Consider the following 11,476-nt stretch of genomic DNA (forward strand, 5'->3'; position numbering starts at 1 on the left):
GTTGGGGCGCTGCCTGGGGTCGTTCTGCTCGCTGCAGATCTCGATGTCCAGCAGCGTGGGGCATTCCGCATCACCCATGCTCTTGACGCCGGCCAGCCGTCGTAACTCAGACATAGAGTTGATCTTCATGTTACCGATGGGGAGCACCTCGCCTTGTGGATATTCTCGACCATGGCTTCATTAAAGATCGGACATCCTCTCTCCTTTCTTCGTGGAAGTTTTGTTCTTGTGAACTTTCTACCCTTGCTTAAGCAGGTACGCTACACATTAAATGAGAAAGATCTCTTCTAACGAAATAGAGTTAGGAAATGATCCCAGGATGGAGGCAGCACGGTCAGCGCGTCTGGCCGCGAAACCAGGTGGCCCGGGTTCGAATCCCGGTCGGGACAAGTTACCTGGTTGAGGTTTTTTCCACGGTTTTCCCTCAACCCAATACGAGCAAATGCTGGGTAACTTTCGGTGCTGGACCCCGGACTCATATCACCGGCATTATCACCTTCATATCATTCAGACGCTAAATAACCTGAGATGTTGATACAGCGTCGTAAAATAACCCAATAAAATTAAAAAAAAAAAATGGAGGCAGCATTGCCTCGCTGAACCGCTATTCCAATGCGTTGACGAAGGAAATTGATACATCTAGGATCGCCAGTACGGGACAGTAGGCGTGTACCAATTTGGGTGAGTAGATCTTTAGCGTCTCTACACCACGGACCAAAGGTCTCAACTGCAAAAGCGACGAAGATGTAATTTAATGTTAAATGTTCATATTTGCGTTGTTTAGCATGATAAGCGGATTCAGCAGCAGATCCGGCACAATTGACAGAAGATTTTAAATGGGAAAGGGCTAATGTATCTACACATATAAAATCCCAGATGAGTGATTTACCTTTGGACCAAGGAGTTAATGTCAAGCCGTCAGGTCGTTTACCATATATATATATATATATATATTCATATATGAGCCCTGTCGTCCTCATTGAATAATCAAGACTACCTCCTTATTCAAGAATAACCTCCTGAAATGAATGAATTTGTATATTTTACAACTGATTGTATAAACTGTGTCTTCATCTTTTATAACTCTTTATTGAACTGTGGTGCCCTGACATCAGAATCCAGAATCAGTATGTAAGACGTACAATGCAAGAGAAACTATGTGAAGAGATTAAATATTTTATTACAAAAGGTCATATTCAATGTGTGTAGTGAATTCCCCTTTATAACATTTTGTTCTTTCTGTTTCAGTTTGGTATTTAGTCAGTCCCTCTACTCTTTGGACCTCATTGAGTACTTCTTGTCATGTATTGATAACAGTACACAAAATGGCGAGACAAAAGAATCTTTAGGTAATAATACTGGTTCTTGGGCCATGGGTTTGGACTATTTCCGTCTTGATGGCTCAACATCAAGTGAAAATCGTAGTCTTTGGTGTAAGGCCTTCAACCGTGAAGACAATCTAAGGTTTGTTAAAAGTTATTTCATTGCCAACTTTTTCAAGAGAGTATTGTGGTTTCTTTCTCTGGTTGATTAATTTTTATTCAGTTTTGAATTTATTTATAGCTGTATTGCTTTTTATGCTTTTACTTTGTTGTCTGTGATGTAATTCACATAATTATTAATGTGTCATCATGAAAATAAATCAGTTCTGTAATTGGCAAAATGCTAACTTAAATATATATTAACTGAATATAAACAATATTGGGAAGACCACGAAAGCGCTGGCATGAGACCGTAACAGATCCTGTAGGGTCTAATACGTGAAGGATATGATGATGATGATGATGATGATGATGATGATGATGATGATGATGATGATGATGATGATGATGATGATGATGATGATGATGATGATGATGATGATGATGATGATGATGATGATGATGATGATGATGATGATGATGATGATGATGATGATGATGATGATGATGATGATGATGATGATGATGATGATGATGATGATGATGATGATGATGATGATGATGATGATGATGATGATGATGATGATGATGATGATGATGATGATGATGATGATGATGATGATGATGATGATGATGATGATGATGATGATGATGATGATGATGATGATGATGATGATGATGATGATGATGATGATGATGATGATGATGATGATGATGATGATGATGATGATGATGATGATGATGATGATGATGATGATGATGATGATGATGATGATGATGATGATGATGATGATGATGATGATGATGATGATGATGATGATGATGATGATGATGATGATGATGATGATGATGATGATGATGATGATGATGATGATGATGATGATGATGATGATGATGATGATGATGATGATGATGATGATGATGATGATGATGATGATGATGATGATGATGATATAAACAATAAATGAATAAAACTAACAATAAATACCTGTTAAACTCAGTAGGTCTTTCTGTTAATAAAAACGAATAATTATGAAAATCAGTGTATTCATAAAAGAACATTTTATTATTTACATCCTTTTTTTCAGCTTAAGTAGCTGGAAATGATAATTCTCATTACTGGCATTCTAAATCGTTTTAGACACTATTTTATACTGTACAGTTCCAGGTTTGCAGCTGCAATAAAGAGATTTACATTTATGTGCAGAATAAGAAGTAAGGACAAAAGATATGTAGTTGTTCCAGATACCATTTAATACTGGCCAGTCAGTTGTGACTGTCCTCAGCATGACAATTTTGCCCTCTGCACTTCGCCTCACTTCTTCTACATACCGTTACCCATCAATCATGGTTATTTACAGTGACAAAGTGTTACAAAGTATTTTACTCTCCTAATTTATCCAAGGAGGTGCTGAAATTGTCCTGCTTTCTTTTCTATACATTTTTGCCACTGACTTAAAAAAAATTCTTCATAACTCATTGCTTTTCAGTTTGTGATATAGATGCTATTTCCTGTGGATATTGTTTTTTAGTTCATCTGAGTTTGTGGGTTTGCTTTCTACACTCTTTACCTTCAGCATGTCCCAGAGATTATAGTCACAGAGTAGGTCAGGAGATCATGGAGGCCACACATTATTAATAATTATCCTGTTTTAAATACATCACGAATTGCCTGTAAAGAAATATTGGCTACATGTACTGTTACAGAATCTGTTGATTGAGAAAGAGATACAAAATCAGGGTAATGTACCCACCACACAGTGGTCCAAAATGCAAATCTAGCTGGACAAAATAACTTTTCTCTTATCTAACAGATTTTCATGAAACTTTGTATAGTAGTTACAGGTAGCATATTTGTTTTGTATACAAACTCTGATTACTTTCGTTTAAGAGGAACTATCCCTTATAGAGGGGGTGCATTTAAACAAAGTTAATAGCTTTTCTCCTATATAACATTTTGGTTATATGCGTTTCGCACTTTTCACAATGCAAATGAATATGTAGAGTTGGTTCATATTGGTCAAACTTGAGGTACGGAAATAAGATTGGGATACATCACACACACAATATTCTGCAGTCTTTTGTCTTTGTTCCTTACAGAGCTCGTCTTTTCATCATCTCAACACGTGCTGGAGGTCTGGGAATCAACTTATTTGCTGCAAACCGTGTTATAATTTTTGATGCTTCATGGAATCCTTCACATGATGTTCAGAGCATCTTCCGTATATATAGATTTGGTCAAAAGAAGCCATGTTACATATATCGATTTTTGGCACAGGTATGATAGAATTGAATACATTTTAGGAATATAAATTATTTTTCTCCACCTTAACAGGTGTTCTCTTATATGTTTTATGAATAGGGACCGGATTTGTAGGTTTTTACCTATTTTTTTTTTCCTTGTTTCTGAACTCCTAATTTTTTCAATACTTTTCCGAATCACGATCATAGGAGTCATATATGTGAATTTTGTTGAACCTAAAAAAAAAATAAATAAATTGAACCTTAGTACCTAAAAAAAACCTAAATCATTGTTCATATATTGATTTTTTTATTTTGAGAGAAATAAAAATATATTTCCAGAGAGAGAGAGAGAGGGGGGAGAGGGAGAGAGGGAGGATGCGTCAATCCCTAAGGCAAAATCTGTATTTAGCGGTGACAACATCTCTGTCTCCCTTGCTTTCCTCAAGGCACATTTCAGTGACTTTCCAAGATATATTGAGTACTTGGAATCTTCGTCGCTACAACTGAAAGATGCAATTGGTGTCATTGACTTGCTTCTACAGAAACAAGTACCAGGACCCGTGGGTGAAGCCATCACATTAAAACTGAAGAAGGTATTGCAGAGGAATCCAGGGTTTGAAAAAATGAAAAATGTGTGCTCCATTCTCCAGGGAGAAGGCTTCAATTGTCAGTTACCGTGGGTATCTGCTACACTGGCAGCGATGAAATTTGCACCTATGACATCATGTGCTGTCAAAAAAACCTTTTCCTACTTCAAATGTATTTTGAGAGACAATAGAAAAAAAACTTTAGTCGAGAATCTTGAAAACAGGTCATATATTGCAACCAGGAACAGTACCAGTAAATAATATTGTTTTGTTTGTTACTTTTTAAAATAATTCTTGATCAAGTTTGAACAAATTTAATTCAAAAGCTGTGTGTGTACTGTACCTTTTATCTATTGAAAATTGAAATTTAGATACTGCGTGTTCAGTTCAAAGTGTGTCATGGCTCGCTGTATGTCATCATGTGGCTAGTCGATGAGCCTAGAGAATTCAATCTTCCTACATTTCCGCAAAGGCGTATTACCTATGTGTTAGAGAAGTTGCCTAGCAAGTACAGCATTCATTCTGAAGGATACTTACCGATATGTACGGTAATGCCAGTAGTGGCAGGAATGTGAACTGTTTCGAAACACGTACTGAGGTGAGTTTTTTTTTCTTTATGAGGAGAGTGTTAAGACGATTACTTACATATTTGTTGACATTAACTTCGACTGTCAACATGGACATGGAGCATTTGATTTGTATTGTGGAATGTTGCTGTATGCAACAGATGATAACAAATACCCTGCGTACAACTTCCCGCGCAAAACACAGTTCGAAAAAGGTTATGGTAGCACATAGACCGTACAGACCGCCATCTGTTGCTACGACGTTCAAGTTATACCGTACACGTTCTCAAGTTCAGATTGAACGCCTTGAATAATAGGCAACTTCTCTGACATAAAAGCTGAAACTCGCTTCAAATCGCTGACTCACAACAGTGACGTCATGGCACACTTTGAAATGAACACCCAGTAGTTATATCAAGGCAAATTGTATTAGATGAAATGTTAATTGTTACAATAATTTATTCAGACTATAAATAATGTTAAAGGGGAAGGAGAAAAAATTTGGAATATAAATTTTGATAATAGTTTGGTTCTTGAAAAGGTTAGTTTCCATTTCCAAGAATTAGGCATAGGATGTTCTTCAGTTTGGCGAATTCTCCGATATGATCTCCATTACCACCATGGTGCCACCAGTCACTCTGCCCACGAAACAATTGAGTTGCTCCATGAGCGGTTCCCAGATCGTCTCATCTCGCGTAATGGTGACCACCAATGGCCACCAAGGTCATGTGATTTAACGCCATGCGATTTTTTTCTATGGGGTAATCTTAAATCATTGGTGTATGTCAATAAACCCGGAAACATCTGCGAGTTAAAAGAGGAAATTTGACAAGTTGTCGGTGAAATCCAAGTGGAAATTTCCATACCTGTAATTGGAAGGTGAGTTAAACATGTTTATGTCTTAGTTTAAAGTATTTTGAACAAATAAAGTTCATAATTTGATATATCAAAACCGGCACACTTTTTGAACGACCCTTCATTCTGTGGAAATTTGGAAAATTATCTGACTGCCCATTAACAAAATTGAAGACATTATTATTATAATTAAGGGGACCTTGCATATATTAAATCATTTATGTAATAATTTTTAGAGGTTACTCTTAAACGTTATTTTGATCTGATTTCATATTAATTTAGTATTTTTTTTTTCTTCAACATTTTTTGTATGTACCCTTTTTTCCTATTCCCGTTATTATTGTATTTTTGTTATCTTGTCTTTTTCGACAACCTACGAATTCAGGAGTTTGTTTTATAATAAACTATACAGGGTGATTCAGACCACTCGTAACAGTAATTTATTTCGGAAATTAGTGCATTAAAATTTTCGAGACAAAAATATTTATAACTAAACCACATGTAAACTTTCACTTGAGCTTGATTTCATCAATCAGCCATAACAGGAAGTAGGGTCAGTGGCGTATCATTTTAAAATTCTCATTGAAAGATTAAGAATTAATAAAAACGTTTCCTATGAAAGTTATTTGTTTTGAAGAGCTATATCAAATGGTACCTTATTTGACCCTGGCTCCCATTTGAAATTTTAAAGTGATACGCCACTGTCCTGTTAGGGCTGAGTGAGAAAATCAAGCTCAAGTGAAAGTTCACATGTGGTTTAGTTATAAATATTTTTGTCTTGAAAATTTTAATGCACTAGTTTCCGAAATAAATGACTGTTATGGGTGGTCTGAATCACCCTGTATATTTATCTACATTCTTTCTTGCTACTCCAGTTTTTATTTCTTTTAAGTATTCCCCTTGTTGCAGTGACTTAATTTCTTGTTCCATGTTGTTTTCTGTTTCATTGCAGGGAACAATGGAAGAGAAGATATATGATCGACAGGTAACAAAGCTCTCTCTCTCATGTCGAGTCGTGGATGAGCAGCAGATAGAGAGGCATTACAATATGGCTGACTTGCAAGAGCTCTACCAGTTCGATCCTGAGCAGAAGACTAAACGTCCAACTCCAATTCTGCCTAAGGTAATTTAACAGTCTTGGCACATTGAAGTTTTAGGTCAATTATGTTGACAAAAAAAATGAACAGATACATTATGATCTTGTATTGCTTTAAAATGAAATGATGCATCGAAATGTATAATATATAAGAATATTTGATATTATTCAGAGGTGAGAAAACCGGTATTGCAACATGAGCAAAATAATATACAGTGAAACCTCTCATGTACGGACATCAAAGGGACATAACAATCTGTCCGCATCTGGGAGGTGTCTTTTATTGGGAGGGAGGCTCCCCAATCTAACAGTAAATTTATAATAATGCATTATTTATCCCTTCATGCTTTAAATGAAATGAATTACTGTAGTTTAATTCTAAATACAGTATACTGTACTACTGTAAATTCTTTGCAACTTTGAACTACAGTAGATAAAATTGAAAAAAGGAAAATACAGTACTGTGCCATGCAATTTTATTCTAGGTCTACAGTTATGCAGTACTGTAATTTATAGTTTTCAACTTAACCTTTACGTTCAGGTGCCATGTCTCTCGAAACAGAACAACTGATTGAAGTAAAGAGAATAATCCTAACCCTATCATGTGTCGAATACAATTTCACGATCGCGGAAACCTTGGACCCATCAGACAGGTTAAATTTTATAACTTTGTTTATCCTCCCGCTTCAGCTAACAAGGGGTAGCTAGCTGGGCTAGTGGTAGCCTACGAGACCCTTATGTTATGTTTCATGTTAAGGAATTTCTGTACAGTTCTCAAAACTAAATTTTCGATTTTTGTAACACATTAGGTCTTGAAATCCAAGTTCTGTCCGCAGTCAGGAGGTAAATTAAGCTTTAGGACTGTGAAACAGCTGTCCGTGTCCGTGAGTGTCCGTAAACGAGAGTTTAATTTATCATTATTTCTATATTATTTCAGTTGGGACATAAAAATCTGTCCATATATGAGGAGTGTCCGTATCTTGGAGGTGTCCGTTAGGAAAGGTTTCACTGTATTGGCTTTCCATGCTGAGTACCTGAATTCATCTCTCTGTGAATGCAAAAAGAATTAGTGGTTGGAAAAGGTGTTGAAGTTTTTCTCATAACACATTCATTTTCCCCTGCCATCAGTTCTCCATTATCATTGTGTCATGAAAACGCGCCTGATCTTGTCAGCTAACACATACTTTGCACCTAGCAGGGCTTTCATATTTTCCTACCCAATTGAGGTGGTGTGAAAGAAAAAAACCAAAAGTTTAGTCTGGTCTGAAGGTTATTTCTGAAAGGCTTATTGTATTTAAATTCCGTGGTACTACAGCTAGATATAAGATCAAAACTGAGACTGTTTTTGATTACCAAATTTCCTATACTGAATTTCAGGATCGTCTGTTAGCCGAAATGCTGAAGGAGCACGAGCAATGGATTGTTACATATCATGAACATGACTCTCTTCTCGAAAACAAAGAGGAGGAAGAGCTCAATGAGGAGGAGAGGCAGGCTGCATGGGAGGAGTATGAGAACGAGAAGAAAGGCAAAGTCATTCCTCCTGGTATGTATACTGATAATATTTTTATGGTACCCGACAAATTACATTATAAAGTGTGCGTCAAAACATCCTCCCTAATTTAAAGTTTAAATAAAAAACAGATGGATCAAAATAAGGAAACTGTATTAATATGAATGGTATCTAAACAGTGGGAAGTTTAGGTTTACATGCGTGAATCATCAAAATTTCCGATAGTGGAGTGGACAGAACCCTCGTGAACTTCATGAATAACCTCTACATAACGACCGTGTTACTGTATGGTGCGCGGTTGCAAGAGTCGGGATACTTGGTCCTTACTTTTTTGAAGAGGATGGCGCTACTGTGACAGTAAACTCTCAGCGGTACAGTTTTATGATCAACAATTTTTTGGCACCAAGACTCAATGCGTTGCAGATTGACCAGATATGGTTTCAGCAGGACGGAGCCACCTCTCACACAGCTCAGATTTCTCTCCAAGTCCTGAGACAGATGTTTCTCGGACGCTTAATTTCTTAACATGGCGATGTCCCCTGGCCAGCACGATCACCAGACCTTGCACCCTGCGATTTTTTTCTTTTGGGGCATCTTATGACTGAGGTGTTCAAACATCGGCTGAGGACTTTGCCAGACCAAAGAAATGCAATACAGGAAGAAATTGGTCTTATTTCTCAAGAAATTCTAGTTGGAGTGATGCAGAATTTCCGAAGTCACATTCAACAATGCATTGATAGTGAAGGACACAACTTGAGAGACACGTTATTCAAAAATGAAAAATTCCTACTGTTAAGATACCATTCATATTAAAGTTTCCTATTCAATTCTTATTGTTTTGCGCATGTTATTTGATATCGCTATGGCAACACATGTAAACCTAAATTTCCCACTGTTTAGATACCATTCATATTAATACAGTTTCCTTATATTGATCCATCTGTTTTTTATTTAAACTTTAAATTAGGGAGGATGTTTTGCCACACCCTTTACTTACATTTCCAATCCTTTTGGGTTATATCTTAGAATTTCTTTCGGTAATCTTCCTGCATTCATTCCTATTGGATGTTCTTTCCAGATTTCTTTATTCTCCTTGATTTGCCATCTGTTGAATATACATTCAGTTGTTTGTATTTCTTAAATTTTATTTTATCTCATTTACAATAGAACATCCTTTCACTCATCTTAGTAATTTTATTTCAACTATTTGGATCTTGCTAATACCTTTATGTTTCAGTGTCCAGATTTTTTACCCATGAAGTATAATCTATACTTTTAAAATTTTATCTGGGTACCTTTCCTTACTTTCTATATTGATTGAAATTTATTTAAGAATTATTTATATTTTACACCCTAGATACTGGAAATTTGTTATTTGCTGTATAACCTAGTTTTCAGTTATTATTTTTGTTCTCACAGAATAGTATCCACGAAAAGCCATAGTTCTATTATTTCATTTTCAGTACTGTATGAAATTGTCACAGACACAATACATCATTGTAAAATCTAAGACAAGATGGTTACTAAGGATGTTGAAGGGCATTCGCATAAATAAATGTAGTGCTTCAGACCATATCGAGCTGATTAACATACTACTTTTCACCTACAAGTTCACACCTGTGGAGTAACAGTCAGCGCATCTGGCCGCAAAACCAGGTGGCCCGGGTTCGAATCCCAGTCGGGGCAAGTTATCTGGTTGAGGTTTTTTCCGGGGTTTTCCCTCAACCCAATACAAGCAAATGCTGGGTAACTTTCTGTGCTGGACCCTGGACTCATTTCACCAGCATTATCACCTTCATTTCATTCAGATGCTAAATAACCTGAGATGTTGATACAGCGTCGTAAAATAACCCAATAAAATAAATTCACCTAAAAGAGATCTGACATATTCAAAATTGATATACAAAATTTTAATACATCATTAATACACATTTTTTTTTTGCTTACAATATTTTTATTTGCTTCACATTTTGCCTACTCATTAAATTTGGCATACTTACTGTTTGCATGCTATTAATTTGGTGTAGTATTCGTTTGTATAATGTACTGACATTTAAAAAATGAACATAAATTATAAAGTAAAATTGTGGCCACATGTTCATAAGTAATCCAAAATGCGTCCCTCATCCTTATGTTGTCGATATCTTTGGGCTATATGTTGCAGTCTTCTGTGGACTCTCACGTAAATGGCCTTTTGCCCATCTCGTATCCTCCTTCCAGCATCATTTCCACATTTGAGGGGTGATTGTGAACTGTGTGTTTTAAGACTGTTTGTATATTACCTTCAGTGATCGCTCGTCCTCTGCAGATTGATTTTCTGATGCACAACGAATATGTACGTCCATTATTGTTGCTCGTTCTTTGCTTATGATATAAGAATCCCCTAAAAGATCAATGTTGCTCCCCTCTTGTTGTTTCTACAAATGCACCCTCCATAATTTTTTATACATCTGAAACCTCTATAATTTTAGGCAAAGACAAATAATCTTAGAAACTACAACAGGAACTATTAACAATATAATTACAGTTTCTAAATTGAGGGGGTGGGAAAATTATGTGAGGGGGAAATTTATGCGAGTAAATAGGGTATTAGATCATCATCATCAATAACAGTCTTGGATTAGGCCTCCTGGCCTGTTCTGCTTCCAGAAGAAAGTTGGTCTTTCCATCTCTTCCTTGGTCTTCCAATGTCTCGTTTTCCATGAGGTGTATAGTCCAATAGTCTCTTGGGTTACCTATTGTTGGGCATTCTTAATACATGTTCATACCAGTTGTTGCCGTAAGATTCTATAGTGTCCGTAATGGCGGTGATATTCAATTCTGTTCGGATGTCAGCGTTCCTTTTATGGTCGTAAAGAGTATATCCTGCAAGAGGTCTTAGCAATCGCATTTCAACAGCTTCTATTCTTCGAAGTTGTCCTTTCGTTAATGACCATGTCTCTGATCCATATAATAATGCCGGGACTGCCATAACTTTATAGAATTTCAAAATGGTTTCTGGTCGAACTTTCTTTAATAGAGTTGATTTGATTGTCCTTAACAGTTGCTGAAATTTGGCAAGTTTAATATCTACATCCCTGGAGTTTATATAAGAAAGATTGCAGCCAAGATAGTTGAATGTGTTGACTTATTCTATACAATTATTATTGATTGCAATTTTGGATCTTACATGATTCTTTCCTTGGAAGGCCATG

At 36.3% G+C, this 11,476-nt stretch overlaps 1 protein-coding gene across 5 annotated transcripts in view; it reads left to right on the forward strand.

Annotated features, from left to right (window-relative positions):
* The window catches only part of LOC138700358 (transcriptional regulator ATRX-like), a 172,004-nt gene that overhangs the window by 124,921 nt on the left and 35,607 nt on the right, over nt 1-11,476 (forward strand). For all 5 annotated transcript variants that reach the window (XM_069826933.1, XM_069826932.1, XM_069826934.1 and 2 more), the window contains 4 exons: nt 1,249-1,464; nt 3,522-3,699; nt 6,626-6,796; nt 8,147-8,315. In XM_069826933.1, coding sequence (XP_069683034.1) covers nt 1,249-1,464; nt 3,522-3,699; nt 6,626-6,796; nt 8,147-8,315 — 734 coding nt within the window. The remainder of the gene's footprint in view (nt 1-1,248; nt 1,465-3,521; nt 3,700-6,625; nt 6,797-8,146; nt 8,316-11,476) is intronic.

The sequence above is a fragment of the Periplaneta americana genome, chromosome 5, assembly GCF_040183065.1.
Source record: "Periplaneta americana isolate PAMFEO1 chromosome 5, P.americana_PAMFEO1_priV1, whole genome shotgun sequence".
Classification (NCBI taxonomy): Eukaryota; Metazoa; Arthropoda; class Insecta; order Blattodea; family Blattidae; genus Periplaneta; species Periplaneta americana.